Source organism: Capsella rubella, unplaced genomic scaffold (assembly GCF_000375325.1).
Source record: "Capsella rubella cultivar Monte Gargano unplaced genomic scaffold, Caprub1_0 scaffold_8, whole genome shotgun sequence".
NCBI lineage: Eukaryota > Viridiplantae > Streptophyta > Magnoliopsida > Brassicales > Brassicaceae > Capsella > Capsella rubella.
The window spans coordinates 13,102,103-13,130,094 of NW_006238916.1; the positions used below are offsets into that span (position 1 = coordinate 13,102,103).

The 27,992-nt window shown below is 39.7% G+C and overlaps 11 protein-coding genes, 1 long non-coding RNA gene and 1 other non-coding gene across 15 annotated transcripts; 9 read left to right on the forward strand and 4 right to left on the reverse strand.

Annotated features, from left to right (window-relative positions):
* Positions 1-60: 60 nt before the first annotated feature.
* On the reverse strand, positions 61-2,552 carry LOC17875528 (BTB/POZ domain-containing protein At5g66560). Its single transcript, XM_023783417.1, has 4 exons — positions 2,467-2,552; positions 2,303-2,372; positions 895-2,211; positions 61-784 (listed from the first exon to the last, which is right to left on the reverse strand). Exons 1-4 carry the CDS (start codon positions 2,502-2,504, stop codon positions 215-217), a joined length of 1,995 nt encoding a protein of 664 aa, XP_023639185.1. The 5' UTR covers positions 2,505-2,552; the 3' UTR covers positions 61-214.
* Positions 2,211-2,908, forward strand: LOC111830725. Its single transcript, XR_002834061.1, has 2 exons — positions 2,211-2,352; positions 2,449-2,908. It is a non-coding gene; the product is annotated as an uncharacterized LOC111830725 (long non-coding RNA).
* Positions 2,909-4,567: 1,659 nt separating this feature from the next.
* Positions 4,568-5,509, reverse strand: LOC17875354 (protein N-lysine methyltransferase METTL21A). The gene has a single exon (XM_006279767.2). It carries the CDS (start codon positions 5,491-5,493, stop codon positions 4,654-4,656), a length of 840 nt encoding a protein of 279 aa, XP_006279829.1. The 5' UTR covers positions 5,494-5,509; the 3' UTR covers positions 4,568-4,653.
* A 78-nt stretch (positions 5,510-5,587) lies between these two features.
* On the reverse strand, positions 5,588-9,128 carry LOC17875493 (pyridine nucleotide-disulfide oxidoreductase domain-containing protein 2). Its single transcript, XM_006282149.2, has 16 exons — positions 8,839-9,128; positions 8,589-8,750; positions 8,323-8,502; positions 8,105-8,162; positions 7,953-8,003; positions 7,687-7,769; positions 7,374-7,461; positions 7,231-7,272; positions 7,084-7,158; positions 6,920-6,988; positions 6,689-6,804; positions 6,495-6,607; positions 6,352-6,431; positions 6,121-6,241; positions 5,964-6,030; positions 5,588-5,886 (listed from the first exon to the last, which is right to left on the reverse strand). Exons 1-16 carry the CDS (start codon positions 9,072-9,074, stop codon positions 5,757-5,759), a joined length of 1,671 nt encoding a protein of 556 aa, XP_006282211.1. The 5' UTR covers positions 9,075-9,128; the 3' UTR covers positions 5,588-5,756.
* Positions 9,129-9,924: 796 nt separating this feature from the next.
* On the forward strand, positions 9,925-12,811 carry LOC17877101 (maf-like protein DDB_G0281937). 2 transcript variants are annotated; one of them, XM_023785078.1, is made up of 11 exons: positions 9,925-10,131; positions 10,242-10,367; positions 10,815-11,009; positions 11,111-11,182; positions 11,282-11,356; positions 11,488-11,571; positions 11,676-11,745; positions 11,855-11,946; positions 12,252-12,293; positions 12,377-12,457; positions 12,558-12,811. In XM_023785078.1, the coding sequence occupies exons 3-11, from the start codon at positions 10,896-10,898 to the stop codon at positions 12,630-12,632; spliced, it is 705 nt and encodes a 234-aa protein (XP_023640846.1). In that variant the 5' UTR covers positions 9,925-10,131; positions 10,242-10,367; positions 10,815-10,895; the 3' UTR covers positions 12,633-12,811. The 2 variants fall into 2 exon arrangements, with proteins under 2 accessions (XP_023640846.1, XP_006281109.2); XM_006281047.2 differs by having other exon boundaries at positions 10,818-11,009.
* A 139-nt stretch (positions 12,812-12,950) lies between these two features.
* Positions 12,951-16,288, forward strand: LOC17875956 (U3 small nucleolar ribonucleoprotein protein MPP10). Of its 2 annotated transcripts, none has more exons than XM_023785057.1 (13): positions 12,951-13,847; positions 13,949-14,004; positions 14,144-14,234; positions 14,319-14,429; positions 14,520-14,657; positions 14,747-14,815; positions 14,915-14,956; positions 15,044-15,112; positions 15,227-15,298; positions 15,402-15,455; positions 15,554-15,695; positions 15,808-15,870; positions 15,958-16,288. In XM_023785057.1, exons 1-13 carry the CDS (start codon positions 13,185-13,187, stop codon positions 15,978-15,980), a joined length of 1,593 nt encoding a protein of 530 aa, XP_023640825.1. In that variant the 5' UTR covers positions 12,951-13,184; the 3' UTR covers positions 15,981-16,288. The 2 variants fall into 2 exon arrangements, with proteins under 2 accessions (XP_023640825.1, XP_023640831.1); XM_023785063.1 differs by having other exon boundaries at positions 12,952-13,847; positions 15,964-16,288.
* A 236-nt stretch (positions 16,289-16,524) lies between these two features.
* Positions 16,525-16,598, forward strand: TRNAN-GUU. The gene has a single exon. It is a non-coding gene; the product is annotated as a tRNA-Asn (tRNA).
* Positions 16,599-16,738: 140 nt separating this feature from the next.
* Positions 16,739-18,727, forward strand: LOC17876434 (putative glucose-6-phosphate 1-epimerase). Its single transcript, XM_006280797.2, has 10 exons — positions 16,739-16,966; positions 17,049-17,138; positions 17,214-17,327; positions 17,438-17,489; positions 17,589-17,726; positions 17,807-17,905; positions 18,019-18,116; positions 18,212-18,319; positions 18,408-18,489; positions 18,579-18,727. Exons 1-10 carry the CDS (start codon positions 16,899-16,901, stop codon positions 18,642-18,644), a joined length of 915 nt encoding a protein of 304 aa, XP_006280859.1. The 5' UTR covers positions 16,739-16,898; the 3' UTR covers positions 18,645-18,727.
* Positions 18,708-20,750, reverse strand: LOC17876605 (pentatricopeptide repeat-containing protein At5g66520). Its single transcript, XM_006281584.2, has one exon. It carries the CDS (start codon positions 20,593-20,595, stop codon positions 18,730-18,732), a length of 1,866 nt encoding a protein of 621 aa, XP_006281646.1. The 5' UTR covers positions 20,596-20,750; the 3' UTR covers positions 18,708-18,729.
* Positions 20,751-20,889: 139 nt separating this feature from the next.
* Positions 20,890-22,830, forward strand: LOC17876803 (gamma carbonic anhydrase 3, mitochondrial). Its single transcript, XM_023785075.1, has 5 exons — positions 20,890-21,154; positions 21,588-21,731; positions 21,842-21,967; positions 22,051-22,202; positions 22,292-22,830. Exons 1-5 carry the CDS (start codon positions 21,040-21,042, stop codon positions 22,529-22,531), a joined length of 777 nt encoding a protein of 258 aa, XP_023640843.1. The 5' UTR covers positions 20,890-21,039; the 3' UTR covers positions 22,532-22,830.
* A 93-nt stretch (positions 22,831-22,923) lies between these two features.
* On the forward strand, positions 22,924-24,545 carry LOC17875790 (pentatricopeptide repeat-containing protein At5g66500, mitochondrial). Its single transcript, XM_006281396.2, has one exon. It carries the CDS (start codon positions 22,934-22,936, stop codon positions 24,524-24,526), a length of 1,593 nt encoding a protein of 530 aa, XP_006281458.1. The 5' UTR covers positions 22,924-22,933; the 3' UTR covers positions 24,527-24,545.
* Positions 24,546-24,558: 13 nt separating this feature from the next.
* Positions 24,559-25,384, forward strand: LOC17876867. The gene has a single exon (XM_006282047.2). The coding sequence runs from the start codon at positions 24,881-24,883 to the stop codon at positions 25,202-25,204; it is 324 nt and encodes a 107-aa protein (XP_006282109.1). The 5' UTR covers positions 24,559-24,880; the 3' UTR covers positions 25,205-25,384.
* A 304-nt stretch (positions 25,385-25,688) lies between these two features.
* On the forward strand, positions 25,689-27,976 carry LOC17876715. The gene is made up of 4 exons (XM_006280451.2): positions 25,689-25,886; positions 26,179-26,879; positions 27,187-27,609; positions 27,690-27,976. The coding sequence occupies exons 2-4, from the start codon at positions 26,183-26,185 to the stop codon at positions 27,857-27,859; spliced, it is 1,290 nt and encodes a 429-aa protein (XP_006280513.1). The 5' UTR covers positions 25,689-25,886; positions 26,179-26,182; the 3' UTR covers positions 27,860-27,976.
* The last annotated feature ends 16 nt before the right edge of the window (positions 27,977-27,992 follow it).

A 27,992-nucleotide genomic window follows, 5' to 3' on the forward strand; every position in this document is an offset into this window, starting at 1 on the left:
ACAGCCCAGTTCATTTGTGCACGTGTAATGGGTAAATATATTATGTGTGGGCTTTGGGCCTTGTCAATTACTATTTCGAGTTTATTTCAGTCATAAAAGCGAAACCCACAAGTCAAAAACGATTGTGGAGAGAAATCTCACGAAGGATTTAATAAAATAAAATAAAAAAACTAAACTCCAAGAATCACAATAATAATATGCTTTCGTACTCAATTTAAGAACGTCGTGATCTATGATCAACCATCGTGGCCTCGTGTGAATCGCAGACCTGTGTCTTGAATTTACATCCCAGTTTTTTCGTTATGGACCAACTTCTCGGCCGATCAGTCCTCGTCGTCCCCGGTGATGATTCTTCTTTATCAATCTTCGCGATCACTTTCTTCATGTTCGAACACTCCCTCTCTAACCGGTGAACACGCGTCCTCATCGTATCCATATCCAAGCGAAGCACCTGATTCTCTCTCACCGTCTTCTTCCATTTCCCTGCGTCCACCACCTGTCCCTCTCCCCTCGTCTCCTCTTCCGTTATCGCTAGATTCCTTATTGCTGTCGCTGACGCTCGCGGCTCCGTTGACTGTGACGGAGACGGCGATTGTGCCGCTAGTAACGTCCCCGCGATCGCGTGCCGGAGCTGTAACTGCTCGAAGAAGAGGACTTGTACGACGGCTCTTAGCGGAAGCCGCTCGTTTTGCGCGGCGTGTGTGCATGCTTCCAGCGTCAGTTTTTGACAATCCATCACGCCGCATATCTTCTCCCTCTCTGTTTCCGATACCCATGGATGCGCCTTTATATATGCACCAAAAAAAAAATTATATATATATATATATATATATAGTTTTAACACAAATTCAGATCCAGTACTCAGATCTCCGAGATGAATGTTATGTAGATCACCTTGAGATAAACGTCGACGGCTCTGTAAAGTCCGTCATCGTAGAGTCGAGCTTGATCGGGGAGTGAGATGGCTAGATTGTAAAATTTATCCGATTTGAGATTAGCGTCGGATGCGATCTCCGCGAGAAATCCATCGATTAGTTTCCCGACGAGCATTAGCGACGGTGATCGTCCATCAGCTTCGACTATGGCGGTGTGTGATTGTTCCAAGGTGTCGAGAAAGTGACCTAAGATTCTCTCTACCAAATCGACATCGTACAATGTCTCATTGAGGTATGAGTAACTCGGGACAAGCAAATCGTCGAGCGTGGCTCGCTCTAGCTGCGATCCGATCTTTCTCTCAAGCAGATCACGGCAAGTCTCGGAGGCGTTGAGGATGATGGCGGTTCGTAATAAGCCAAAGAGGAATCTCGTGGTCGAAGAGATGGAGCTTTTATCTAATGGAAGATTAGAGGTTATCATCTCTAGGAGTTCTCTCTGTTGGTTCTCTGAAACTGCTGTTGAAGATGACGATGGCGGTTTCCGGTTAGAACGTAAAATTCCGGGAATGTGCTTCTTAGCGTAACAAATCAAAGAGCTCTCTATGATATCGGAGCTCAGATCTCTTGATCTCATTGATAGGATCAATGTTGTGAAGATCGGAAGGCTCAGTTGCGATAGATCTTCAAACCACAGCTCCATGCTCGAATCTCCACCCGGTTTCTTTCGAGATTTCGTGGCGCCGCCGGGGATAAGCTGCAGATCGGCGCCTTGGCCTCCGCCGCCGTCGTTTACAGGCCATCCGAACAGTGAGGGATCAGCTGAGGAAGCTCTGGAGATGATGGACTCAATGCACTGTTCAGTAATACCAAGTGATTCGGATAAAGCTGAGACTGACTCGCACGCTTTGAGAGCTTTAATGGATTCTCGTAAGCTCTTGTAGACGGAATGAGAGAGAAACCTCTCGGTCTTGGAAATTAAGTTGTCAGGAGAATACTCTTCCGTCATTTCCAGGTGTTGGGCGGCGCAACGAAGAGGAACAACAGTGGAAGCAGAGAGGTCCATCTTGACGCCATAGCAGAACTTGGCAACCATTTCGAAGCTCTCTGAACTCCCGGGAAAGTCGTCGAGTTTGATGTGAGGATAGCCAGTTTCTTCCATGTCTTGCTCTTCTTCTTTTTCTTCATCGTCATCCTCGATTTCGTGGCCTTTACCTTTCTTGTCAGTATCTTCTAGTATGACTTTTGGGTCCGTTACAGTAAGAGCCATGGAACAAGATCTAGTCTCTTGCTCTGTGATCAACCTGTGAAGTCTCCTGCTCTTGGACATGAGAGGAAACTGGGAAAGCCACAAGCAACAACAAACAAAATTAGAAAGAAAGTGAGCGGAGAAGATGAAAGAAGAAGACAAATCAAAGACGTTTAGTGACCTTATGGAGATGGAATGTCATGTCATCAACTTCGATTTCAATGTCGCTAGGTAAGCCAGTCGTACAAAACCTGCATCAATACGATAATTTTTTTTAAAAATTAATTAAAAAAGAAAGAAGTTAATTAGAGAGAATAAAAAAATAAGTGTTGGCTATGTCTTCACCATGCTTGACCCTTGGAGCTGGATTTCTCTGACGCCATTAATGGAGACAACAACAAAGAAACTCTGAGTCTGAGAGGAAAAGAAAGCTCAGAAGAAACCAAAGAGCCAATCTCTTTCTAAAGAAGGAATATGGAGAGAGAGAGAGAGAACAAGAGGAGAGGGTAAAGGGGGAAGGAATTGGAATCCTAAATCATGAGAAAGAGACACTTTTAATAAAACATTATTATTCGGATTTCGAAAAAGGGGATCTCGTTTTTTCTTCTCTTTAGTTTTTTTTTTTTAATTTAGTCTTATATAGTTGGAGAACAGCAAGAATCTCAACTACTGATACTCTCAAGACGACACATTTTCAAATAGATAAATTACACTTTGGGAGAAGCAAAATCCCACTCATTTGTTAATCATTTACTATAAATTCATAATCTAGTTTTATTAAAAATTACACAGCCCCTCTTGTGTTTTGCTTCCTTCTACTATTCCTGTGAAATGCATTATTTGAACTGATATGGCACAATCATATCCGTATTTGATTGGTTTTTATGATCTTTTATATAAAAAAAAAAAAGAGATTGATAAAATCATCAAAACTAAGCAAGGACGAACCTGCTTCTGTTTAATTTAGAGAGAAATTAAGTGGCAGACATATTATGTAAATTGTTATTATTAATTCATATGTCTCACCTAATCCTGAAAATTTTTGGGAAAATTTAACGTTTAGGGAGCCCACGTGGATTGCAAGTGAGGACATTAAATGTTTTTCTTTTTCTTTCTTTCTTCTCCATATATGAAAAATTTATTGCAATATTTTACAGATGTAAAGTGAGAGAGAAGCGAGAGAAAAGAAAAAGGTATTTGCAACTTTCAATGCATTGATTTGTTCATCCACAGTATCTAAAACACCATTCAAAAATAAAATCGAATTTATTATAAATAAAAAAATTTGAATGTGGAAGCAAACAATACGGTGGCTCTGTGTTTATTATTTGTAGACCCCTCTCTTTTCTAAAAAAATTGATTGTTACAAACATTTCCTTTCATGTTTTTAATGCCTATACCTCCTGTATATATACAGTATATACTGTATTTGTTCATGTAATCATCACTGTGTAAATCTTTACTTGTATGTTTACTTGTTTAGAGTCAAGATGCAAGATACATACGTCTTCTACTATTATGTAACTTTTCAGTTGTAATATTTTCAATGTTTTGCCCTTTTACATACATACTTGTGAAAGAATATCAAAATCAAAGTATATACTGGACTTCTTTTCTTGTAACATTCTTTTTTTGTATTTAGTATTCCTTTTTTTTTTCAGCCGAAAAACATGTGGTGTATTCTTGATCTCTTTAAGCATGGATGCAATATCTTGGACTTCATCTATTAATAGCTCTCACTAGACAACAACAAGAGAAAAACAATCAAAGTAAAAAAAAAAAACAAAAAAAAAAAAAAAACAATCAAAGTAAAGAGTAGACTTTGCCAATAGAAACTTACAAAGTCATTTCATTTTATTTTCTTTCTTCTCTTTTGCTTTATCTTATTCCTTACGTTCTCACGTGTTATGTGAAAAAGATCATGTTGGCTTCTAAAGTTACGAAGACTTAAACATTAGTGGTTTCATTTCATATTCACCCACACATCGTCTTGTCCATTCCAATTTTTTAACACCATTAAACATAAGTTAACATGCATATACGTTTATCAGTTATTTCCATGACTGCGTAATATCTAGCAGAAACAAACGCATACCAATCATACGAATTCTCGTTTTTGTGTGGCTGTGTGTTGAGTATCCTTAATTTGACATACACTTACATCACAAAGACTCAAACTACTAGTCTAGTGTAGTAGCTCTCCAATTTAATCAAACCTTTTTTGATATTCAATAAACGGTCAACAAAATTCCTACAAACTCCAAAGTAGCAAACATAAATGACAGAATATAAAATCTATGGGTACGAATGTTTCCCTTCTCCAGAGGCTGCTTGTGCTTAGTTGATTTTTATTTTTTTGCTTTTGGACTGTACGTAGACTCCGAAAAGAGCCTTAAATGCTTATCCTCTTTTCCATGAATTCATACGTAATCTAACAGCACTTGAATGAATCGAATTGACAAATCATATTTTGTAAAAAATTTATCAAGGAAATCGTTGGTTTCAGAAAAATATGCAACTGCGTCTTTGTTGTTAACATGAAACAGTCCGACCATTCTCATTTGGCGGCTGTTTCGCAGCAAAACGGTAAACCACAACACCGATTCGAGAGCCTTGTTGAGGAACATCAGAGTGTATAACTTGGACATGGAAGAGCTTCCGAGCTTTCTTGAAGAAGACGGATTCTTTCTTCCACCTCCTTAGATGAGCCATCAGGAATACTAACCTCTTCCCCTCTAACTGCATTGCCGCCGTCATCAAACGCAGCGTTTCCAGCAGAGGCTCGTAGAGATGGTCGTGGTACACCACGTCCGACGCCACAATCAAGTCAACGTCCCCACCTAGAACCTCCACGTCATCAGCTTCTCCCCAACGGACTGGCGCCACGTGGACTTTCCCGCCGAACCTCGCCACAACTTCAGCGTTCGCTTCGGCGTTGAAATTGAGATTGTCCAAGACGTGCGGGAGATCCGTCACCGTGACGTTCGCAGAGAGAGTGATTGCCGCAGCGATTCCGACGACGCCGGTTCCAGATCCGAGCTCGAGTATGTTCAGTGGAGATGATTTCGCCAGCGGCGAGAGTGTGGCGGTGAGCGGGCTGTTGCTTGGGTCAAGTCGGTAGTTATCCAGCAGCGTTACGAAACTAGAAGCGGCTGGCCAGAGCTGGAAGGAGAGACCCTGTGACGTCAGCTGACGGATCACGACCGTTGACTCGATGGACCTGATGTTGTACTGCTGGAACTCCCGTGCACCGTCAGGCAGAGGAGCAGGAGACAAACTCTCACTGTCCATACCATTCTCGCCTATGAGGAGCATCTTCGCTTCGTCTATGTCGCTTTCCTCGTCGTCGTCTTGGAAAGGAAAAGATGTCATGTTTTTTCTTTGCGGCGCCGATGTTGTCGCTCGCTTTCTTCACTTTCCATATTCGTTGTTTAGGGCACTTTCCATATTTGTTGATTTTTAGGGCTTTTTACACGTGGTGGTTTCTTATTCGCTGATAACAACTGTGTTCTCGCATCTGAGACCAAAAGCCTCTAGCGCTGACAGAGGTTTTAGAGCAAATAGCAAAAAAAACTTACACACGATGACATGCACACTAAGGTCTACTACATTGCAGAGTCTGAGATTTTTCCTCGCTATATTCTTTTCAAGTCTTGAAGAACATAATGCGCTGCATTTCTTCCTGGTGCGCCCATTACTCCGCCTCCAGGATGAGCTCCGCTGCCGCACAAGTAGAGACCTTTCAAAGGGCTTCTGTAATTCGACCTGTGTCACATTCCAACAAAGTTTTGAATCATAATCACAAATCGTAAAGACTGTTTGGAGTTGTGAGAGTCGCATACCATCCTTTCACTGGGCGCATCAAGAAGAGAGAGTCTAATCCCATGGCACCGTGAAAGATGTTTCCACCTGCAGAATACAAATGGGAAAAATATCAAATATGGTTTTGCCATATCCCATGTATTCATGATCTTTTTCTACATACTCAACTTATCATACCTGTTAGACCAATTTCCCGTTCTAGGTCAGGAGGAGTCAACATGTCGTAGCTAATGATGGATGAGCTAAACCCGGGTGCATATTCATCAATCAGTTTGAAACACCTTTGTGCAAATGCTTCCTTATTTTACACAATCAACAACAAACCCGAGCATGTGTTGTAAGGTTCAAGGAATGTATATTTGAGGAGGAACAGTAACGACGCTGCGCAAGAGTGTATAACTAACTAACTCGGTAAGTAGGATCTTCCCAGTTTCCGTCTGATGGCTTGTAAGGAGTGTATTGGATGAACAAGTTGATTACATGCTTCCCTATATACAAATTCACATTTAGAGTTCTAATCTTAAATAAGAAAATGGGGAGAATATGTGTACCTGGAGGAGATATGGTGTTGTCTAGTGTGGATGGAATAGTCATTTCGATCACTGGTCTTCTAGATGGTTGGCCGTTTTCAGAATCATGACATGCTGAGTGAACCTCGTCCATGCTGACAGAGCCCAAGATAGAACAGAGCCATTAATCACTTTCTTGGAGATACAAATAGTCATAAAATTAGCACATAGCCTACCTCTCCGCACCAATGTGTATAGTACCAAAGTGTTCCGGACCTGGACTCGAATGATTTGTGATGCAGCACTGGAACTGTGGTAACTTGTCAACAGCCAAGTTTATTTTGGTAGTTGCCTGTTCGCAACAATTATACAGCCAATCACCCGAAACTTAGCTAGCTGGTATGATTAAACCAAAAAAAACTATTTGGTCTAGAAAATGAGGGACTTAAACGACATAAAACACTTACAGAGCTGTAATCTGAGTGCTTAATAGCATCGACGAATTTTTCAGGAAGAACATTGGTTGGAACCAATTCCTGTTTGTTTACAGAAAGAACAACACATTAATTTGTTTGCAAACAACCCAACTTAGACTGACATATAGTGGGAGTTTTGAACTTAAAATTTATACCACATAAGTTCTGTAAGGGGTTGCATTGGACAATATAGCCGATGACTCCACCCGTGTACCATCAGCAAGCAAAACCTTATACCAGGTTATTTCATATGAGTTTGATTAAGTTTCACTTCATCCAAAAATCAATAAAGACAAACTAACCCCTTTCACGATGCTTGAATCCTCAGTTAGTATTTCAGAAACCTGGAAAGAAAATTAGAATTTACTTATACAGTAAGAGGGGATAAGAGATAATGATAACTAGAACTCCACTGTTCCGGTCAAAATGATCTGAAAACAAATACCTCTGCATTTGTGAAAATCTGAGCACCAGCTTCCTTTGCAGCATTGGCTATAGCCATGGAGACAGATCCCATCCCACCTTCAACATAACTGCAAATTATTTTCTTATTAGTTACTCAGGATAGCCAGGCCTTGTTTCATCAAAATATCATCTTGCGCTCTTCATTTTGACCTCACAAATACATGTTTATTAAAATCTGGTAAGAGAGTTCATTAAACTGCTTAGGTATCCTGACTTATGTAAAACATGCATCGATATTTCTACATTGCCGAATTATTTAGAGGAAAATACAAGTCAATAATCCAGAAACGTACGACCAAATGCCTTTCTCTCCATCTGTTTCTCCCATCACATGATGTAGGAGGACATATCCACTTCCCGGAGTATGGACACTAGCCTGTGTATCAATGTTCAGAGCACTACATTAACTCCCCAATATAGTATGAGTAGCTTTCTGAACGTACACTACAGATGCATTTCTCACCTTTTCAATTCCATTAGATTAATTATATGTCACGAAATGACTCGATTATAAGAACTTTTGGAACCTTAAGCTCAAGATATTAGGAAGGTTAATTACCGTAGATCCAATCACGGCATCTGTTGCAAGAGTCGCCTTCAGGACATCAGACTGCAAGAACAAGGCCAACACAAAACGTGTGTCAATACAACACCAAAACTAATTGCTGATGCTATTTGGAAGGCAAATAAGTGCTAAGATCAGAAAACCACCTCAAACCAGTTGTTCAAAACTTTTGAAGCTGGGGCCAATAACAAATCCATGAAGTCCCTTCAAGAATATTACCGCATTAAGGAACATTCTGATTAAAGGATGCAGACTTTCTATGATAAAATTCAACAAACCGCAGTACTTTAAAAAGCATCTAACTTTGAAGCAGTAAAAGATAACATAAAAACAAGTTAAATATTTATAAGATAGGAGATCATACACCATATCTTTTTGCCCCAAAGAAACTGCGTGCCGGAGACAACGAGCCCAGAAAGCAGATTTGTACATTTTATTGCGCAGCTTATCATTAATAGAAGAGGCACCTTGCAAAGATTCTGGGGGAGTTGCATCCAAAAGAGGATCCATAAATCCACAAAACCTCTCTAGCTGCTTCTCGTATCTGTCAAGCATAAAAAATAGAAGAAGAAGTTTTTAATGATTAAATTCCCAAATTAGCAAAATATTAGAAGAAGAAAAGAAAACCACCTTGGGTAAGCATCTGCGTCATGTTTGGAGAACTTGGAAATCTCAGAATGATTAAGCTCCTGATCAGGTCCAAGCAGAAGATAACGTCCATCCAAACAAGGTGTAAACGATGAAGGACTTCTCCTCAGAAGCTTCATTCCGTGTCTGCCTAGCTCTAATTCTCTTTGGAACCCAAAATCAAAAAATTATTCACAATCCCAGCAACTATCACAACAAATTCAAAAGACGAAAAAGAAGCTCAATCAAAGACCTAATGATGCAAGGGCGAAGTAGGCTCTGAAGGTAACTGCAGCGTGAAAACTTGAACCCAGGAACGATCTCCTCCGTCACTGCCGCCCCACCGATCACATGACGGCGCTCCAGAACAGCTACGGAGAGACCACCACGTGCTAGGTAAGCCGCGGCGGTTAATCCGTTGTGACCGCCGCCGATCACCACCGCGTCCCATTGTTTCTTCGGCAGTGTACTGAAGCTCCGGCGCCACATTGTAGTCTTCACAGGTCACACGTTTCAACTCAAATGTCAGTGTCACTCGTAGCTTCGTACTACTTGTTTTCTCTCTCACTTTCACCCAAATAGTTTCTACTATTTATTATATAGTCCTAGTAGTTGTCTGACTTATAAAATAGCTTCCACATTTTTCAGAAGTTTAAAGATAGTCCTCAGGTTATTTATGATTGCAACCCCTTTCTTAAACTTATTTACTTTATCCCCAATAGTTTTGATAATTTATAAAATAGTCCATAAAGTTCTACTGTGTTACATACTACGTCAATAAATTTGAGAGTTTTAAAAATAGTCCCAAGTACCTTACTTTTTAAGAAACTAAAAATGGACAGGTAGCTAGAAAGCCTAAATCCATGAGAAAGTAGCTAGATAGCCTACTTCCACGTAGCTAGATAGCCTACTTCCATGTGAAACGTTTGGTTATGATTTGATGAATTGCCTAAAAAAAGTTACTACAAAATAACCAACAACAATATGTAAAATGATTATTGAATATTAAAACAAAAAATAAAGAATATAAACTGATGATTTGAAATATGCCTAACAAAATTATGTAGTTTTAATTATAGAAGAAAATGTTTGATTATTTATACCACACTAATTCACTAATTTCTTTAAAATTTGATTAGAGACCTAAGACCTTTAAAATTTTAAAATTTGATTAATATCGCTAGTGATGCTATTCATGTTACCCATTTCTATGTTTAATAGATTGCTAAGAGAGATTCTCGTCAATTTTCTCTTACAACTTCCTCTTACGTTCTCTGCATTTGGCTATTTGTTATCCTAGATGTGTTAAGTGTTAGCCTTTCCTATTCTGAGTGATACTTAACTATAATTTCTCCATGCCATCCTACTAAACTGCTTCTGAAACTCTTTTTTTTTTTCCCAGTGTCGAGGCACCGGACACTCATGAATGTTTTTGACAAATCCCCTAGTGTGGATAAAGGGGCTTTTGTGGCTCCTAACGCTTCTATCACTGGTGATGTCCATGTCGGACGAGGTTCTTCCATTTGGTATGGATGTGTCTTGAGAGGTATAAGCTTCTGTAGCATCTGAAAATGTTGACTCATTTGTGCTTTCATTGAAAGGAGAAGCACCCTTTTATGTCAGACATGTGCATAGAATTAAAAACTTACTCTGCAGGAGATGCTAACAGCATTAGTGTTGGAGCTGGCACCAATATCCAGGACAACGCTCTTGTCCACGTTGCTAAGTCCAACTTAAGCGGGAAGGTCTTACCTACCGTCATTGGAAACAATGTCACTGTTGGTAAATTCTCTATACAATCTCTGTCACAAAACTCAAGTGTGAATTTTATTGCCTACTTTCATTGCGCATGTGCAAAAAGTTTTTGTGCATATGCCAAAGTTTCCATTTTCTAGCCAAAGTTACCATTTTCTAGCCAAAATTTCCAAAAATAATTTTTGACTTTGCCAGGGTAATTTAAAGCATGTAATAAATTCATTGCGAATTAAATAATTGCTAAGAATCCTTACAAAAAATATTCGTGGATATGAATTATTGAAAAGAATATGAAGAAGACATTTTTTCTTACAAAAAATTGTGCATATACCACATGTTCCATTTTCTAGCCAAACTACCATTTTCTAGCCAAAGTTTCCAAAAATAGTTTTTAACTTTATTAGGATAATTTAATGCATATAATAAATGTATAGAGCATTCAACGTTTGCTAAGATTCCTTACAATAATTCTAGTAGATTTGAATGATTGAAAAGAAAAAAAGAAGAAGAAAAAGTTGAAGTTACATTCCTCGTAACCGGAAGAGCCGAGTGGACATGGTCAAATTTTTTTTCCAGTGTTTGTTAGTTTTTGCACTTTTCCCATGCTCACTATTCCGCTTAGAGCATAACACCAAGATGACGACGAAGACGATGGAGAGAGGATTTAAGGTTTTTCTCTATATTTCTTTTTGTTTTTGTTTTTGTATAAGAAGAGAATTGAAACGTTTAATCACTAACTGGAATGCAAACATATTCTCTCAAACGTGAAGCTGATTTTGGGTTCTCAGTCCATGGCGAGAAAGAGGATTCTAGCTGAGATGGGATATGAGTACACCATTGTGGTATGTTTTTCTTTATATATGTTTATGGAGGTTTTGATTAATTTGTTTGCTGGGGATTGTACGTAAATTAAGGTTGGCTTGGGATTTTCATGGTTCAAGACTGCAGACATTGATGAAAAAGCTATTAGGACAGACAAGCCTGAAGATTTAGTTGTGGCTCTTGCTGAAGCCAAGGTAATATTCTAAGCTATCTAGGGTTTTGTAACTAGTTCATATCTTCTAAACTAATGTATTCTAGTTACCCTTTTTTTTTGGGTAAAATATTATACTTACCATTTTCGTGATGGTAAATTCTATTTGACTAGGCAAATGAGATTATATCGAAATTGGGAGGTGAAAGCCACTTTGCACAAGATCCTCAACCAACTATACTAATTACTGCAGACACGGTAAGCTATAATGCCTCAACATTTTTGGATTAGTATTTGTCGTGTGATTTTTTTTTTTAAATTATCTATCTTGCTGATGATGTTATGGTGATGGAGTTTCTTAGGTTGTTGTGTACAAAAGTGTCATTAGAGAGAAACCAATCAATAAAGAAGAGGCTCGTGAATTTATCAAAGGTTTTGTGCAAGTTGATTGATTTTAGGTTTTGTGCAAGTTGATAGATTTTAGGTGTTCTATGATACGAGAGCCACTTATGATTAAGAGTTGTGTTTGAAATCTACACAGGCTATTCTGGGTCACATGAAGGTGTTGTGGGATCTGTTTTTGTATGGAATTTGAAAACTGGAGTTAAAATAGGAGGATGGGACAAAGCAGAGGTACTTAACACACAAGTTTTTTTTTTTTTTGTAGATTCCAGTTTCTCCTTCTCTTTGCTCAACTTTTTGTTGTTGTTTCTTTTGTCTAACTTAGATTCCAATTTATCATTCTCTTTGCTAAACTTTTTGTTGTTGTTTCTTTTGTCCAACTTAGTTTCCAATTTTTCTTTCTCTTTGCTCAACTTTATGTTGTTGTTTCTTTTGCCCTACTTAGATTCCAATTTTTCCTTCTCTTTGCTCAACTTTTTGTTGTTTTTTCTTTTGTCAAAAATTTTTGTGGTAATGTGAATGTTGTTGTGATGCAGGTTTATTTCCATGAAATACCAGAACATGTCATCGAAGATCTTGTAAAACTCTTCAAAACACTAGTGCTTCTTACTATTGATCTATTGAACGTAGTTTGTTTTAACATATGTTCTTTGATATTTAGATTGATGATGCAATAACTTACACGGTTGCTGGAGGTGCGACGCTGGAGCATCCCCTTGTTTCACCCTTTGTCGATTATGTGGTTAGTGTCCTTGAAACAATGAGTTCTCGTGTTTGATATGTAACTCTTTAGTTCTTTTCTGTTTCAGCAGCATAAGAAGTTTTTTTTTGTAATGTTGTAGGTGGGAGGAGTTGATACTGTTATGGGGCTTCCCAAAGAACTCACAAAAAAATTCATCAACGATGTGTTGTTGTAGCTCAACCCCTTTTGATTTATGTAGGAAGAGCCCTTTTGATTTATGTAGAAAGGCTTAACTTAATACTTTAGAATCTCTAATCCATCAATCATTTATGTTGTAAGATTTACCGTATCATAATTCTAAGCATCGATGATATTTTCGGATTTCAAACTCTTATAAACAAACCAATTGGAATGTCTGAATTTTTGCAGTTTTAACAAGTTTTGAATTTGATTATAAGCAGACCAACGTGGGTTTTCTAATGTCTGAAACTCTGAAATCTAAATTCTGTATTGACATGGTTTAATAGCATTGATACTAAAAGGCCCAAATATTGACCCGGTTGAAATTCTCTGGCTGATGAAGAAGTTTCACTGGGGACTTTTCAAATCAGGCATCTTCAGGGTTTTTGAAGATACTCATTGAGGTTTCTCTTCTTCGTGTTCCTCTCCCAAAACCTAAACGCTGTTTAAAATACCTTTCTCACCGCCATCGATAAACCCTACTGGAACCCTAATTTATTGGGGGCTCTGAGGAAGCAACGATTTGATAAGTTTGGTTGCTTAATCTATGTCGATTGTAAAAGATTCGGGCTTTGAAGCCCTTGAGAAGCTTAAGTCAACTGAACCACCAGTTTTTCTTGCGCCAAGTTCAATATCTGAGGTGGCTCGTACTACATCTCAGTACCTATTCGAGAAGTTGAAGCCTTTCAACCCTAAATCTCCATTTGATCAGCTCTTGGTTGATGGGTTTGATGCGGAGCAGATTTGGCAGCAAATTGATATTCAGTGTCAACCGTTGTTGTCTAGCTTGCGGCAGGACGTTAAGAGATTTGCTCAAAACCCTAAAGAGATTCGTAAACTTGGGAATTTGGCCCTCAATGTTTCTCATGAAGATGATGTCGATGAGATGGATATGGATGGTTTTGACTCGGATGATGATGAGCTAGAAGCTACTGAAAGCGATGGAGATGAAGAAGAGGACGACGATGAGGAAGAAGAAGATGATGTAGAGGAAGATGAGGAGGAAAAGAGTGGAGACCATGAAGGAATAGAGGACAAGTTCTTCAAGATAAAAGAATTGGAGGAGTTTTTGGAGGAGGGTGAAGCAGAAGAGTATGGAATAGACTACAAAAACAAGAACGGGGTTGCAAAGAGAAAGAAACAAAATTTGCGCGATGATGATGAAGAAGAAGATGATGAGGAGGACGAGGATGAAGAAGAAGATGATGAGGTAAGCACATACCTCAGTGTTCAAGAATATTAAGTGGAATGGTTGATTACCATTAGCTTAGTTTTTCTCTCGATTGATCTTTTAATATTCTCGTCCTCTAGTTTGGTGCTTTTGCTGGTGGGGATGACGAAGAGGCAGATAAATTAGGCAAGGCAAGGTATGGTCTCTATGCTCTCTAATTAGACAATACACATACCACTTTGTATTCCAATCAGTTGCACTTTTTTTCCTTGGGTTTGGAGCAGTATCGCTGTCGATTTGTTCTAAGAGTTTTTTTCCTTGTCAATGATAATTAGGTATGATGATTTCTTCGGCGGCAAAAAGAAGGAGACAAAAATGAAGTTGAAAGACTTAAGTGAAGATGATGAAGCTGAAATAGAAAACCAAGTACTGTGATGCGTAACTTATTCATGGCATTGTGATATGTACTAACTTCATTTCTAATTCATGAACTAAATTTTCTTCCTTTAGGGTGATGTAAAGCTCTCTACCCATGAAAAAGAACGAATAAAGCTTCAATCCAAGATTGAACGGATGGAGAAAGCAAACTTAGATGCTAAACACTGGACAATGCAGGGAGAGGTAGCCAGCCATGTTTTTTCTGACGTTTACTGTAAAATAAGAACCTAGCTTTCTGTAACAACATTTTTGGATGGTTTTTCTTATTAAAAGATAACTGCTGCAAAGAGGCCAAAGAACAGTGCTTTAGAAGTTGATTTAGATTTTGAGCACAATGCCAGGCCTGCTCCTGTAATCACAGAAGAGGTCACAGCCTCACTTGAAGATTTGATCAAGAGCAGAATCATTGAGGTAACACTTGTGACTTGTGGCAGTAAAAATTTAACAAAGGCCTCCTTTCTTCTCTCCCCTTTTGCATAACTGATCTTGTGACTTCTTAGGCTCGTTTTGATGATGTTCAACGAGCAGCAAGTATGCCCACTAAAGCAAAAAGAGAAGCCAAGGAAATGGTGAGTTTTATTGAAGAACTATTATCTCTGCCCTTTTTTTTTTGCTCTGGTTTAATAGTTGATGACTAATAGTACTTTGTTACTTTTGTGAATATGCAGGACGATAGCAAAAGCAAGAAAGGTCTTGCCGAAGTTTACGAGGTTTGTATGACTTACATTATTTGATTGCTATTTCGTTTTTTTTGAGAGATAACCAAACTTACAAATGTTATGTTTGTTTATTTGTAGGACGAATATGTTCGGCAGGCTAATCCCACTTTTGCCCCGACAACTTTCTCTGATGAACTAAAGAAAGAGGTTCCAACTTGATTTGATTCTTATGCTTCTTGGGTTTTTGTGATTACCTATCTGTCTTCTTCTTTCAATGTCAGTCTCTATATCACATACTCTTACTTATAAATGTTAAATCAGGCAAGCATGCTGTTCAAGAGACTATGCCTGAAGTTGGATTCTCTCTCCCACTTCCACTTCACACCTAAACCGGTATGTATATCGCTTAGATCCGAAATGATTATCACCTCGTGTGTTTAAATATTGCTGCTCTGGACTTAACTAATTTCTGTTTTTTTCCCCCAAAATTTTTCAGGTGATTGAAGAAATGTCTATACAAACAAATGTCCCGGCCATAGCAATGGAAGAGGTAATTCAGTTGTTTTCTCAAATCCTTCCTTTATTTGTTAGGGAATTGGGATCGGGGCACCATCATACTTAGCAACTTCTTCCATGTGTACTGCGTAGGTTGCGCCTGTGGCAGTCTCAGATGCGGCAATGCTTGCCCCAGAGGAGATATTTTCCGGGAAAGGTGACATTAAGGATGAGTCTGAGCTTACACAGGAAGAGAAAAAGAGAAGGAGGGCTAAGAAGAAGAGAAAGTTTAAGGGTAAGGATGTGAATAATAAAGAGGATACTCAATTTTGGTAAAAGCACAAAATCTGACTGCTTCTTGTTGCATATTAGACCCATAAACTCTTCGCTTTTCACTTTTGAATCAGCTGAATCTGCAAAAGAACCAGCGAAAAAAGCGCGGGATGATACTACCGAAAACCCTAAAACTGGTATTTTTCTGTGCTCCTACATGACTTTTAGATTGTTGAGAATATTTGAAATTAGGAAATAATTTAACGTTGGTTACGCTTACGAAGTTACAGGCAGTGAAGAAGGGTGAAGAAAGGAGAGAGTTACAGAGACAAAATGAAGATGAGGAGATTTCAGGCAAGAGCATTGCTACATGATACAGTATGTGAAAAATCTAAACACAGACAGCTTCAAGATTAGATACAACAAGAGTTTTGGATGGGAGAAAATAGATAAACTTTTTACCGGTATAAGGAAAGGCGAGAGATAGTGTTCGAATCAGTGACTTGTCTTGCCGACATTTGAGTTTGATTGTATCTTATGCGGTTTTGTCATATACTTTGATATGAGTAGCTTTTCTTTCTTTTAATTGATGAGAAAAAAATCCGTAACTCCCAATACCAAAGCAACTCTAATTCAAGCTGCTGGAACTGAAAACAAATGAAAAAATATATATCTAATAGCTTCAAATTCTAAGATAACTAGAGTGCTGGAGTTGGAAAAGAATAACAATCGATTTTGCAGAATGAGTCACTGCGTAGTTGGAAAGAGGTTTCTTTGGAGATCCTCCATTGGCTGGCCATATATGAAGTTTCTGGTGATAAATTAATAATACGTGTCATAGAAATCACTTAGCTGGAGTAGCTCAGTTGGTTAGAGCGTGTGGCTGTTAACCACAAGGTCAGAGGTTCGACCCCTCTCTCTAGCGTCTTTTTGCAGTTTGGGCCGTGCCTTTGTAGTTATCGGGCCAGACACTTTCTTAATTTTTTGTATAAGTTAAGTTCTGGACTCGGATGGGATTGGGGGGGATATTCGTCAATCCAAAAACGAGATTCTGAAGCGGTCAACGTTGAACATTTGGGTCATTTGAAGAGCCGTTTCCTCCTCTGTGTGTGTGTGATGTATAAAAAAATGTCTGTCGTCATTATAGTTTTGCTGGGTTTATTCAATCTCATCGACCCAATCAATCAACAATACAAGATAGAGAGTGACTGAAGGAGAGACAAACATGGCGTCTGTTTCCGTCTCTAACTCTTTTCTCACTTTCAGTTCTCCCATTCAGCTCCGAATCACTCGGTAATTGACTCTGCATTCTTCTTATTTCGCAATCTGATCTTGATTTCAAAAACAAAAAAAATCTGATCTTGAATATTTGCAGAAGGAGAGTCTCTGCCATGGCTACTGGAGTGAGAGTCGCAGAAGGACAAGGCAATTTGCCAAAACTTGTCCTCACTTCTCCCCAGAAGAGGTATGCAATAACTACTCGCCATCTCTCGCTGCCTGCCTCATAGTAGTAAGTAATTCATCAATTTGTTGGATGCAGTGAGGCTGAGATATATCTCTTTGGAGGCTGCATTACATCTTGGAAAGTTGCGAGTGGTAAAGATCTTCTTTTCGTCAGACCAGACGCTGTCTTCAATAAGATTAAGCCCATTAGGTGTGTTTGTACATTTTTACGTTGTTGCTCCCCTACCCTACTTATTAACCTGAAACTCTCTAGTAGTCATGTCCTCCCTTTTTCTTCTTTATGCTTTTTACTGGATTTAGCGGAGGGGTTCCACATTGTTTTCCACAGTTTGGACCTGGACTAATTCAACAGGTACTCATTTAAAGTTTTCATCCATTAATCCAAGCTGTTTGTTTTTCTTTTAAACTTATTAATGCTTACATGCTCTTGGAACCATTTTGGAATCATTAGCATGGGTTTGGAAGGAACATGGACTGGTCTGTTGTTGATTCCGAGAATGCAGATGACAGTGCCGCTGTTACTCTTGAGCTCAAGGATGGTCCCTATAGTCGAGCCATGTGGGACTTTGCTTTCCAGGCTCTATACAAGGTTTGTACAATGCCTTAATTTAGTGACACTCTTGTATGTTAGATGTCTTATTTTTTTGACAGTTTGTTTTGCTACTTTAGGTCACTGTTGGCGCCGACTCCCTTTCCACCGAGCTTAAGATAACAAACACAGACAATAAACCATTCTCTTTCACCACTGCCTTGCATACTTACTTCCGTGTAAGTGTACTATATTCGTCTTCTCGTGTTGAAGTGTGTTTCCCATTATCTGATACTACGGCTTGCGAATTGACTCCCTTTCTCCTTCTTATAATTGTTTTTGGATTCATCAGGCTTCTTCTGCCAAGGCATCCGTGAGAGGTCTAAAGGGTTGTAAAACTCTCAATAAGGATCCTGACCCTAAAAACCCAATAGAGGGTAAAGAAGACAGGTTGGTTTGGTGTTTGTTTTCCTTCATTAGTTACTGATCTTGTTGATTTTTAATTTCACATTTTCATGGTTCTAACTCCTTTTTTAACATTCCAGAGACGAAGTCACTTTTCCTGGATTTTTGGACTGCGTCTATCTTGATGCTCCTAATGAGTTGCAGTTTGATAATGGCTTGGGTGATAAAATAATCATCAAAAACACAAAGTATGTTTATTGAGACACTTAGGGGTTTTATAGAGGGACTATGTTATAACTTCCGTTACATAATGAGTCTTGTTTTCGGAAAATGCAGTTGGTCGGATGCGGTCTTGTGGAACCCGCATACTCAGATGGAGGCTTGTTACAGAGACTTTGTGTGCGTGGAAAATGCAAAGGTATATCAGTTTGCACCTTAGTCTTTGCGCACAACAATACTTGTAGAATCTAATGTTTCTAACTCTTGCTTATTATTTTTAATTCTCAGCTTGGGGATGTCAAGCTAGAGCCAGGACAGTCTTGGACCGCAACACAGCTTCTCAGCATTTGTTGAAAACACAATGTACTTTAAACTTCTGATATATTGTCGAGTGGATCCATTTTCTTAAGCAATAAAAGTTTTCATTCCTCTCCAAATTTCACCAGTAGTCACCACAACTGCATTTACCATTTCTGAAATGATGGAACCTTGTCCTATCTCTCATTACGATATCTCTCTTGTATATCTTAGAGATAAGTTTTGTTACTCTGTGACAATCTTTGCATACTCGGAGATTCTTCATTATACGTATAACGGTTCCCGGTTTAGTCTTGAGTAACCCGTATGTTATAGCCAATTTTTCGCTGTGCTGATGCACAATAGCTTCTCGCTCATCAACATCAACTAGATCAAGCAGCATATCCTCTAACTCTGGTACGTACCCGTGTTCCTCAAGTTTCCTTCTCACGATACTCCATTTCGATTGAATTTTCTTAATCTCTGGGTGTGATCGGTCTCCCGCTAAAAACTCGTGTGTGGTCCCTTCGAAGCTAATTGTACTACATCCTGGAACTTTCGCAACACCTTGTTCTTTCATCAATCTTCTTGTTTCAGCTGCTTTGTCCCACTGTTTGGCCAAAGCATGAATATTTGCTTTATGAACATATCTCCCACCATGAAATGGATCCATTGCAATTAAGATATCTCCAATTTCCTCTCCTAGTTCGATGTTTTTGTGCATCCGACAGGCTTTGAGCAACGCACCCCATATCACAGCATTTGGCTTCAAAGGCATGTCTTGAATGAAACATTTTGCTTCATCGAGAAATCCAGCTCGACCGAGTAAATCAACAATACAGCCATAATGCTCGATGGTTGGTTTAAGGTTGTAGTCTCTCTCCATGCTGTAGAAAATCAACTTTCCTTCTTCAACTAGTCCTGTGTAGCCGCAGGCCGTGAGAACCGCAGTGAAGGTAATCACATTTGGCTTTACTCCCATCTTTTGCATCTCCATGAATTTGCTAATTGCTTCTCTTCCATGGCCATGGTATGCATAGCCGGAAATCAAAGCTGTCCATGCTTGCACTGATTTTATCTTAATATTATTGAAAACTCCCAAAGCTTCTTCCATTTCGCCACACTTTGCATACATATCTATAAGAACACAACCCAAGACTGAATCAATTCTGATTCTTTCTTTATTAAGATAGGAATGAATCCACTTCCCTTGCTCGAGTGCCCCGAGCTGAGCACAAGCTGAGAGAGCATTAGCGAGGGAAACATTATCAGGCTCAACATCTGAATTCTGCATCTCATGAAATAATTGCAGAGCTTCGTTGTTCATGCCTGCTTCAACATACCCAGAGATCATCGTAGTCCATGATATAGCATTCTTTTCTGCCATTTTCTGGAATAACGTTAATGCAATATCCATTTTTCCAGCTTTTACGTAACCTTTGATCACAGAGTTCCACGAGACAGCATCGGGTTTGGACATCCTATCAAAGAGAAGGTGAGCTAGCTCGAAGTTACCGGTCACAGCATATGAATTGATAAGAGAATTCACTGCATAGACGTCGTTTTCATATCCAAGTTTTGTGATCTGTGCGTGAATTTGTGTTGTTTCTTGAAATGCAGATAGATTCGAACAAGCTTTGAGAAGAGACGGGAAAGTATACGCGTTATGAGGAGCTGAGCAACAGAGCATTCGATGATACAGGAGAAGAGACGTCTTAGGTTCGTCGGAGCACGAGAATCCTTTGATCATGAGGTTCCACAAGAAAGTATCAGGTCGATCAAAACCGTCAAACACAATTTGGGCATAAGGCAAAAAATCAGAAGAAGTCGAGGAAACACAGAAAGAAAGAAACTTTGTCACTGCGTAAGAATGCTGCATCAATCCAGTTTTCAGCATGCGAGCGTGGATTTGCTTAAGTTCATCTTGCTTTGAGCATCTCTGGAGACAAGACATTGTCTCGTAGAGATTATGTTCGAAAGAGAAGGAGGAGCATGAGATCATTGTCATTTTAGTTCATTAAAAAACACAGAGAGAGAGAGAGAGAGAGAGCTCTTGAGAGATAAGGTTCCTCTTTGCTTGATGATATGATAACTTCTCAATTCTCAGTAGAGGCCAAAGTATTTGTTTGCCGTTTTGTAAGAGACTTTAAAAGGATAAGTGACGTGGAGATATAGAGTCACCTGGTTGGTTTATGCTGTTTTTATTAGAAGTTACCCAAAAAATTACCTTAAATTACCAAAATCGTTAGCATTAGCAAATAGCAATAGCATGAACCGGAAAATAACGGTCGGACCGAAATCTGAGCCAAAACCAAAGATGGGGTGAGACGTCAAAGAGACAAAGACAACGACTGCACTCTCTCTTCTTCCTCTGGCTCCGGCGAAAAAACCCTTATTCGATTTCATTGATAAAATACCCAAATTCGATCTCTCGTGAGGGAAGGAGAAGAAGATGGGAACAATGGGTAAAGCATTTTACAGCGTAGGATTCTGGATCCGGGAAACTGGTCAAGCACTCGATCGGCTCGGTTGTCGCCTCCAAGGCAAAAATCACTTCCGAGAACAGCGTAAGTCTTTGGACCGTCTTCTCTTCTCTTCTCTTTGTTTCCATACGATTCGATTTCTCGTTTACTTCTCGTCGGGTCTTTGAAAATGTATTTGAGTATTTCTCTGGATTCGGGTCATAGTTTAGATTTGATAATAATATGACGCGTTTTCTCCTAATGTTGATCATTGATTATGGCATTCTTGATTAGAGACCTAAGAGCTTAATATCGCTAGTGATGCTATTCATGTTACCCATTTCTTTGTTTTATAGATTGGTAAGAGAGATTCTCGTCAATTTTCTCTTACAACTTCCTCTTACGTTCTCTGCATTTGGCTATTTGTTATCCTAGATGTGTTAAGTGTTAGCCTTTCCTATTGTGAGTGATACTTAAACTCAAATTTCTCCATACCATCCTACTAAACTGCTTCTGAAACTCTTTTTTTTTTTCCCAGTGTCGAGGCACCGGACACTCATGAATGTTTTTGACAAATCCCCTAGTGTGGATAAGGGTGCTTTTGTGGCTCCTAACGCTTCTATCACTGGTGATGTCCATGTGGGACGAGGTTCTTCCATTTGGTATGGATGTGTCTTGAGAGGTATAAGCTTCTGTAGCATCTGAAAATGTTGACTCATTTGTGCTTTCATTGAAAGGAGATGCACCCTTTTATGTCAGACATGTGCATAGAATTAAAAACTTACTCTGCAGGAGATGCTAACAGCATTAGTGTTGGAGCTGGCACCAATATCCAGGACAACGCTCTTGTCCACGTTGCTAAGTCCAACTTAAGCGGGAAGGTCTTACCTACTGTCATTGGAAACAATGTCACTGTTGGTAAATTCTCTATACAATCTCTGTCACAAAACTCAAGTGTGAATTTTATAGTCAGGGTAACATATAAAATTGAATTGGGGCAGGTCATAGTGCTGTTTTACATGGCTGCACTGTCGAGGACGAGGCCTATATTGGTACAAGTGCAACCGTGTTGGATGGAGCTCATGTTGAAAAACATGCCATGGTTGCTTCAGGAGCTCTTGTTAGGCAGAACACTAGAATTCCCTCTGGCGAGGTTCCTCGACACACTCCTTATGTTGACCTTCTCAAACTTTGTTGTATCCTTAAGCTCTAGTAATATTATAATTCTGGTGTATCTCATAGGTTTGGGGAGGCAACCCAGCTAAATTTCTCAGGAAGGTGACAGAAGAAGAACGAGTCTTCTTCTCCAGTTCAGCTGTGGAGTACTCCAACTTAGCTCAAGTTCACGCGACAGAGAACGCAAAGAACTTGGACGAGACTGAGTTCAAGACGCTTCTAAACAAGAAGAACGCTCGCGATACAGAATATGATTCAGTACTTGATGATCTCACACTCCCTGAGAATGTCCCAAAAGCAGCTTGAGGCGTTTAACCTGTGTCGTCTTGTGAATCTTGATTTGTGTGGATTTGAAAAAAACAAACAAGAACTTCAATTCTTGCATCTCCAATAAAGTTTTCTTGCGCTTAAAATCCAGTGGCCGGTGCTTATTGGGAAAGTTTTCCGCGCTGAGGCATTCATTTCTCTGTTAAAGATTCTGGGAGGGTTTTGTTCTCTTGAAACTTGAGGATAAAAAGTTGTAACCCTTTTTCTTCATTTTATGTCTAATAAATTTGTTGATCAGACAGAAATTTCTCGTATTTAGGTTGAACTGTTTGGTTTTATATGCTCTGTGCCCATAAAGATTAGCTCCTACGCCGTGCACTCTATAGTAGATTTCGTCTGCAGCTGCAACAGGTAAGCCAACGATTATCGCCGTACGTTCACATGTTTGCCCATTGTGGACGCATAATTCGTCTGGGTGACGTCACCGTAAAACACACGAATTTGCTATCGAGATGTGTGTTTGTTCGAAATTTTGTCGCCAATGCCCACCACCTGTTCGACGAATTGCCGCAACGAGACCTCTCCTCACTTAACTCTCAACTCTCGTCTTACCTCCGCAGCGGAAACCCAAACGGCGCAATGGCTCTTTTCCTTGAGATGCATCGAGCCAGCCCTGATCTCAGCTCCCACACCTTCACTCCTGTTCTCGGCGCGTGTGCTCTCTTGTCGTATCCGGAAACAGGACGCCAGGTTCACGCCTTGATGATTAAAGAAGGCGCTGAGACAGGAACCATTTCCAAAACGGCGCTTATTAACATGTACTCAAAGTACGGACACTTGGTTGATTCCATTACGGTATTCGAGAGCGTTGAGGAAAAAGATGTCGTCTCATGGAATGCTCTGCTTTCGGGTTTCCTTAGAAACGGTAAAGGTCAAGAAGCTCTTGGCGTTTTCGCTGCTATGTATAGAGAAAGAGTAGAAATCAGTGAGTTCACTTTATCTTCCGTTGTTAAAACTTGTGCCTCTCTTAAGATTTTGCAGCAAGGGAAGCAAGTTCATTCCATGGTGCTGGTCACGGGACGTGATCTTGTGGTTTTAGGAACTGCAATGATTAATTTTTACTCGAGTGTAGGGCTGATAAGTGAAGCCATGAAGGTTTATCTCAGTTTGAATGTTCATACGGACGAGGTGATGTTAAATTCATTGATATCAGGTTGCATTCGAAACAGAGATTACAAGGAAGCGTTTCTGCTTATGAGTAGGCAGAGACCCAACGTGAGAGTGCTCATTAGCTCCCTTGCTGGTTGCTCTGATAACGCTGATCTGTGGATTGGTAAACAGATACACTGTGTCGCCTTACGTAATGGTTTCGTTTCAGATTCTAAGCTATGCAATGGCTTAATGGATATGTATGGAAAATGCGGTCAGATTGTGCAAGCCCATACTATTTTCAGATCTATTTCGTATAAAAGTGTGGTTTCTTGGACGAGTATGATAGATGCGTATGCAGTTAATGGTGATGGGGTTAAGGCTCTTGAAATCTTTAGGGAAATGTGTGAAGAAGGAAGCGGAGTTTTGCCTAATTCAGTGACATTTCTGGTTGTTTTATCGGCTTGTGCACATGCAGGACTAGTTGAAGAAGGTAAGGAATGTTTTGGTATGATGAAGGAGAAATATCGGTTGGTTCCTGGAACAGAGCATTACGTATGCTTTATTGATATCTTGAGCAAGGCTGGGGACACAGAGGAGATATGGAGATTAGTCGAGAGAATGATGGAGAACAATAATCGTAACATTCCTTGTGCTGTATGGGTTGCAGTACTTAGTGCCTGTAGTCTAAATATGGATGCCACGCGAGGGGAATATGTAGCAAGCAGGCTTATGGAAGATTCGGGTCCAGAGAACGCGAGCATCTACGTGTTGGTTTCAAATTTCTATGCGGCGATTGGGAAGTGGGATGTGGTTGAAGAATTGAGAGGAAAAATGAAGAATAAAGGTTTGGTTAAAGCAGCTGGACACAGCTTATTCATATGAACTAATAATTCTGTCTCTGCATCAGTTGTCATCTCAAACACATTATACTAGACTTAAGCTACTCATTTTGTGACAAGAAACTGACGAATTCCACTAAAGATTAAAAGGATTGCAGTGGAAAGTGCCTTGTTGTTCTAAGTCAAACACGGGGAAGACATAGTCAACATAAAGTAGCATTGACCGGGAAATAGTATTAGGTGAAAGGGCAATTTCACATATGGTATAAGATATGGAGTCGTTGGGATAAAAGGACAATAGAGAGAAGTCAAAAGATGTGTCCTTTTCAAAACTGCCCAACACAAAACCCTTTCTTAAAAGCACATCACGACGGAGACTAGATGAAAACCACAAGACATGATGATTAGGGCCCTAAGCAGGAGGAAGGGTAGAGGCAGCTACAAGAAGCTCGGGGATGAGGAAGAAGAAGCAGGCGCAGGGCTTTTAGAAGTAAAACAGCAGAAGGCTGCAGTGGATCATCATGGGCAATCCGTGGAGAAAAGCGGGGGTTCGGCTCACCCTCTATTGAGTTTTTTCGATATGAGTCTAAAGAGAAAGAAGAAGACAAAGAAGAAAAGCACGACGACTGCAAAACCAGAATTTGCTAGGTACATGGAGTATGTCAAGGAAGGAGGCGTTTGGGATAACACTTCAAATGAACCTGTCATCTATTACAGGTAGATGAAATATGATCATATATATATATATGGGAGAAAAGAGTTTCCACAGAGGTTGTTTTGCAGATATTTGTTTTCGGCTTGTGATATATATAACTTGTATTTGAATAAGAAACGATGGATACATACATCAAACAAAGCTGGAAAGCTCGTCTATAATATAAGCCAGGATTTTGCCATTTAATTTCTTTTGTGTGGACCAATCCATGTTTTTTAATTTTACAGTTCAATAAAGATTAATTCTCGGCTTATCTAGGTAATTTTGTTTTTTAAAATAGTAATTACTGTAATCAGAATGGGTTTACAAATTAACGAATACATTAGGCCCATGAATCTATCTCTCTCTACAAGACAACAAAAGCCTAGACCAAATTTGTTTTACGCGAGGAGATGACACGTCACTGAACAAACAAAATTGAAAATCCCATCAAAACGCAGCGCGATAAGCACGGTCGTTGCGATAGAAGCCTTGGTGAAGAGGTTTTTTATTTTAAGTGTTAGTTTGTTGCGATGAAAAGCCTTGGAGAAGAGGTTTCTCCTTGCTTGATTTCTCTGTATATATCTAATCTCTTTTTGCTCTTTCTTCGAAACAATGTCATATCAACAACGTCTGCCTTCTCTTCTTCCTCCGTCTGAGTGGATCCTTGAGCTGCTTCTTCTTCTTCTTTTGTGTGTTCCATCGCTAGGTAAACCTTTTACCTCCCCGTTGGGCTGTTTTGTTAGCTTCTAAATGTTCGATTTGATAAAATTAGGTTTTGGTTTTTGTTATTTTCACGTACTTGGTGAGTATCACTGTCGGATTCAGTTTTGGCTTACTTTGATAAGCTTAGGTATTGAATGGGATTTGGTTTGATAATCTCGCACTCCATGGTTTGCTCTTTCCCAAAAATCGAATTCAGCTTGTTAGCTTGTTTCTATAGTTTCTGAACTGCTCGATATTGAAGTGTATTTCTAATTGGAATCTCTTAAATTATGCAGAACCATGCCCACGTTTTCTGCTGCCACTTTGGATAGATCACTGAAGTCAGAAGAAATCCCAAGCATATTGCACTCGAAGCCACCTATTTCAAATCCAGAGAACGATCTTAAAGAAAAGACATTCACTCGGCCTCAGATGTCACCTTCTCTCTATGCCACTCCTAAAGAAATCCCTCGTCCCAATTCGCCATCTTCCTACCCTCCATCTCCCTATATTATCAATCACAAAGCGCGCCGACCACTTCTTTCCAGAAGGGACTCTGAGGTGGATGGGACTTCTCACTCGAAAACCCTTGCTGAGGAAAAGATTGTAGAGGAGAATACCACCTCTTTGAGGAAGGCCACATCCCTATCTTTTCCTATCAGCAATGCTACAGCAGTGGATCACACCCAAGGCATCCCTGAACGTCCCGTTTGGGATTGCAGCCCCCCTCATGAGAAATTTTGGAGCGATAAGTCGGGAAGAGATATCAGCAACGGTGAGAGTGGAAGCAATAATGCTTCCAATACTTTAGAATGGAAAAGTTATTTGTTGGAGCCGGTAAGAACAAAAGCAGACAAGGAGCTTGAGTCTGAAAATTTCTATAACCATGGTGAATTAATAAACTTCACAAGTAACACAGAGGTAGAAGATGTTGGAGGAGCTGAAAGCTCACACAAACTCGCTGCACATGTTGGAGAGTTTTATGATGCTTGTGATGGTATCTTTTCTTCCTACTAACTGTCGACATGGCTGAAAATTCTTATGATGTTTGACATTTCTAGCATACATCACTTTTTGCCACTTCTTGGAGCTCTTCTCCTTTAGTTTCAAGTGTTCTAGGTATATATCAGTAGTGTGATATTTTGTTGTGAAGTAGCCTTTTATGCTTGGGAATCCTCTGTTTAATAGTCAACTTGATAGTGATGAATCAGATTTCCAAATTCGTAGGAAAACTGCATGCATTATTCATTGGTATATATAAGAAACTGGTTTTAATTTATTCAGTATCTGTTCATGGCTTCCAGAACTTTCAACCGACAGTGGAATGCTGAGTTCAGATAACAACATTAGAACTGAGCTGAGGGAGATGAGGTTGGGCTTGCTAACAGAAATCGAAAGGAGGAGGCAAGCAGAGGAAACTCTAGAGCAAATGCAGGTTCATTGGCAGAGGCTCCGTGAGCAGTTGGCCCATGTGGGTCTGTTCCTTCCCCTTGATCCTACCAGCAGCACATACAGCATGAACCTAGCAGATGAGCTACATTGTCAACTCGAGGTCACCAGGTTTGTCTCTGACTCACTAGGCAGTGACTTGGCCAAGGCAGAGGTTGAGATGGAGATGGAAGCTGAGCTCGAAGCTAAGAACTTTGAAATTACCCGGTTGTCTGACCGTCTTCACTATTACGAGACCGTGAACCAGGAAATGTCCCAGCGCAACCAAGAGGCTATAGGTAGAAGAAACTCAAGTTGTATTTACTAGAATGTCTTGTCTTTTTCTTTATCTGAATGCTTCAAGTCTCTTTGATATCAGAGGTGGCAAGGCGAGAAGGGGAAAAGAGAAAGAGGAGGCAGAGGTGGATTTGGGGATCGATTGCTGCAACCATCACACTCGGGAGTGGAGTCTTGGCTTGGTCGTACCTTCCTCCCGGAATGTTATCATTGGATGAAGCTCAACCCGAGCAGTCTCCAACAGATTCATGACAAGGGTGAAGCAAAGCTTCAGGCCTTGTGTATAAAAATATGAAAATGTTTTGGTTTTTAGCTTTTTAGAGAATGTATAGAACATGATGAGGACATAACTCAGCTTCTTACAATCGATCACGGTCATACTAAT

Excerpts from the sequence above, each read along its gene's own strand:
- LOC17875528 (XM_023783417.1), bottom strand. The coding sequence starts at position 2,504 with ATGGCGTCAGAGAAATCCAGCTCCAAGGGTCAAGCATG. Across the intron at positions 2,373-2,466 it reads AGCTCCAAGGGTCAAGCATG|GTTTTGTACGACTGGCTTAC; the intron begins GTGAAGACATAG and ends GTATTGATGCAG. Across the intron at positions 785-894 it reads CCGTCGACGTTTATCTCAAG|GCGCATCCATGGGTATCGGA; the intron begins GTGATCTACATA and ends GCATATATAAAG.
- LOC17875354 (XM_006279767.2), bottom strand. The coding sequence starts at position 5,493 with ATGACATCTTTTCCTTTCCAAGACGACGACGAGGAAAGCGACATAGAC.
- LOC17875493 (XM_006282149.2), bottom strand. The coding sequence starts at position 9,074 with ATGTGGCGCCGGAGCTTCAGTACACTGCCGAAGAAACAATGGGACGCG. Across the intron at positions 6,989-7,083 it reads CCCCTTACAGAACTTATGTG|GAATTGGTTCCAACCAATGT; the intron begins GTATAAATTTTA and ends GTAAACAAACAG. Across the intron at positions 6,805-6,919 it reads AGCACTCAGATTACAGCTCT|GCAACTACCAAAATAAACTT; the intron begins GTAAGTGTTTTA and ends TGTTGCGAACAG.
- LOC17877101 (XM_023785078.1), top strand. The coding sequence starts at position 10,896 with ATGGTCAAATTTTTTTTCCAGTGTTTGTTAGTTTTTGCACTTTTCCCA. Across the intron at positions 11,572-11,675 it reads TACTAATTACTGCAGACACG|GTTGTTGTGTACAAAAGTGT; the intron begins GTAAGCTATAAT and ends GGAGTTTCTTAG. Across the intron at positions 11,947-12,251 it reads GAGGATGGGACAAAGCAGAG|GTTTATTTCCATGAAATACC; the intron begins GTACTTAACACA and ends GTTGTGATGCAG.
- LOC17875956 (XM_023785057.1), top strand. The coding sequence starts at position 13,185 with ATGTCGATTGTAAAAGATTCGGGCTTTGAAGCCCTTGAGAAGCTTAAG. Across the intron at positions 13,848-13,948 it reads ATGAAGAAGAAGATGATGAG|TTTGGTGCTTTTGCTGGTGG; the intron begins GTAAGCACATAC and ends CTCGTCCTCTAG. Across the intron at positions 14,235-14,318 it reads AAGCTGAAATAGAAAACCAA|GGTGATGTAAAGCTCTCTAC; the intron begins GTACTGTGATGC and ends TTCTTCCTTTAG.
- LOC17876434 (XM_006280797.2), top strand. The coding sequence starts at position 16,899 with ATGGCGTCTGTTTCCGTCTCTAACTCTTTTCTCACTTTCAGTTCTCCC. Across the intron at positions 17,328-17,437 it reads AATAAGATTAAGCCCATTAG|CGGAGGGGTTCCACATTGTT; the intron begins GTGTGTTTGTAC and ends TACTGGATTTAG. Across the intron at positions 18,117-18,211 it reads ATAGAGGGTAAAGAAGACAG|AGACGAAGTCACTTTTCCTG; the intron begins GTTGGTTTGGTG and ends TTAACATTCCAG.
- LOC17876605 (XM_006281584.2), bottom strand. The coding sequence starts at position 20,595 with ATGACAATGATCTCATGCTCCTCCTTCTCTTTCGAACATAATCTCTAC.
- LOC17876803 (XM_023785075.1), top strand. The coding sequence starts at position 21,040 with ATGGGAACAATGGGTAAAGCATTTTACAGCGTAGGATTCTGGATCCGG. Across the intron at positions 21,732-21,841 it reads GTATGGATGTGTCTTGAGAG|GAGATGCTAACAGCATTAGT; the intron begins GTATAAGCTTCT and ends CTTACTCTGCAG. Across the intron at positions 22,203-22,291 it reads CTAGAATTCCCTCTGGCGAG|GTTTGGGGAGGCAACCCAGC; the intron begins GTTCCTCGACAC and ends TGTATCTCATAG.
- LOC17875790 (XM_006281396.2), top strand. The coding sequence starts at position 22,934 with ATGTTTGCCCATTGTGGACGCATAATTCGTCTGGGTGACGTCACCGTA.
- LOC17876867 (XM_006282047.2), top strand. The coding sequence starts at position 24,881 with ATGATGATTAGGGCCCTAAGCAGGAGGAAGGGTAGAGGCAGCTACAAG.
- LOC17876715 (XM_006280451.2), top strand. The coding sequence starts at position 26,183 with ATGCCCACGTTTTCTGCTGCCACTTTGGATAGATCACTGAAGTCAGAA. Across the intron at positions 26,880-27,186 it reads GTTTTATGATGCTTGTGATG|AACTTTCAACCGACAGTGGA; the intron begins GTATCTTTTCTT and ends CATGGCTTCCAG. Across the intron at positions 27,610-27,689 it reads GCGCAACCAAGAGGCTATAG|AGGTGGCAAGGCGAGAAGGG; the intron begins GTAGAAGAAACT and ends CTTTGATATCAG.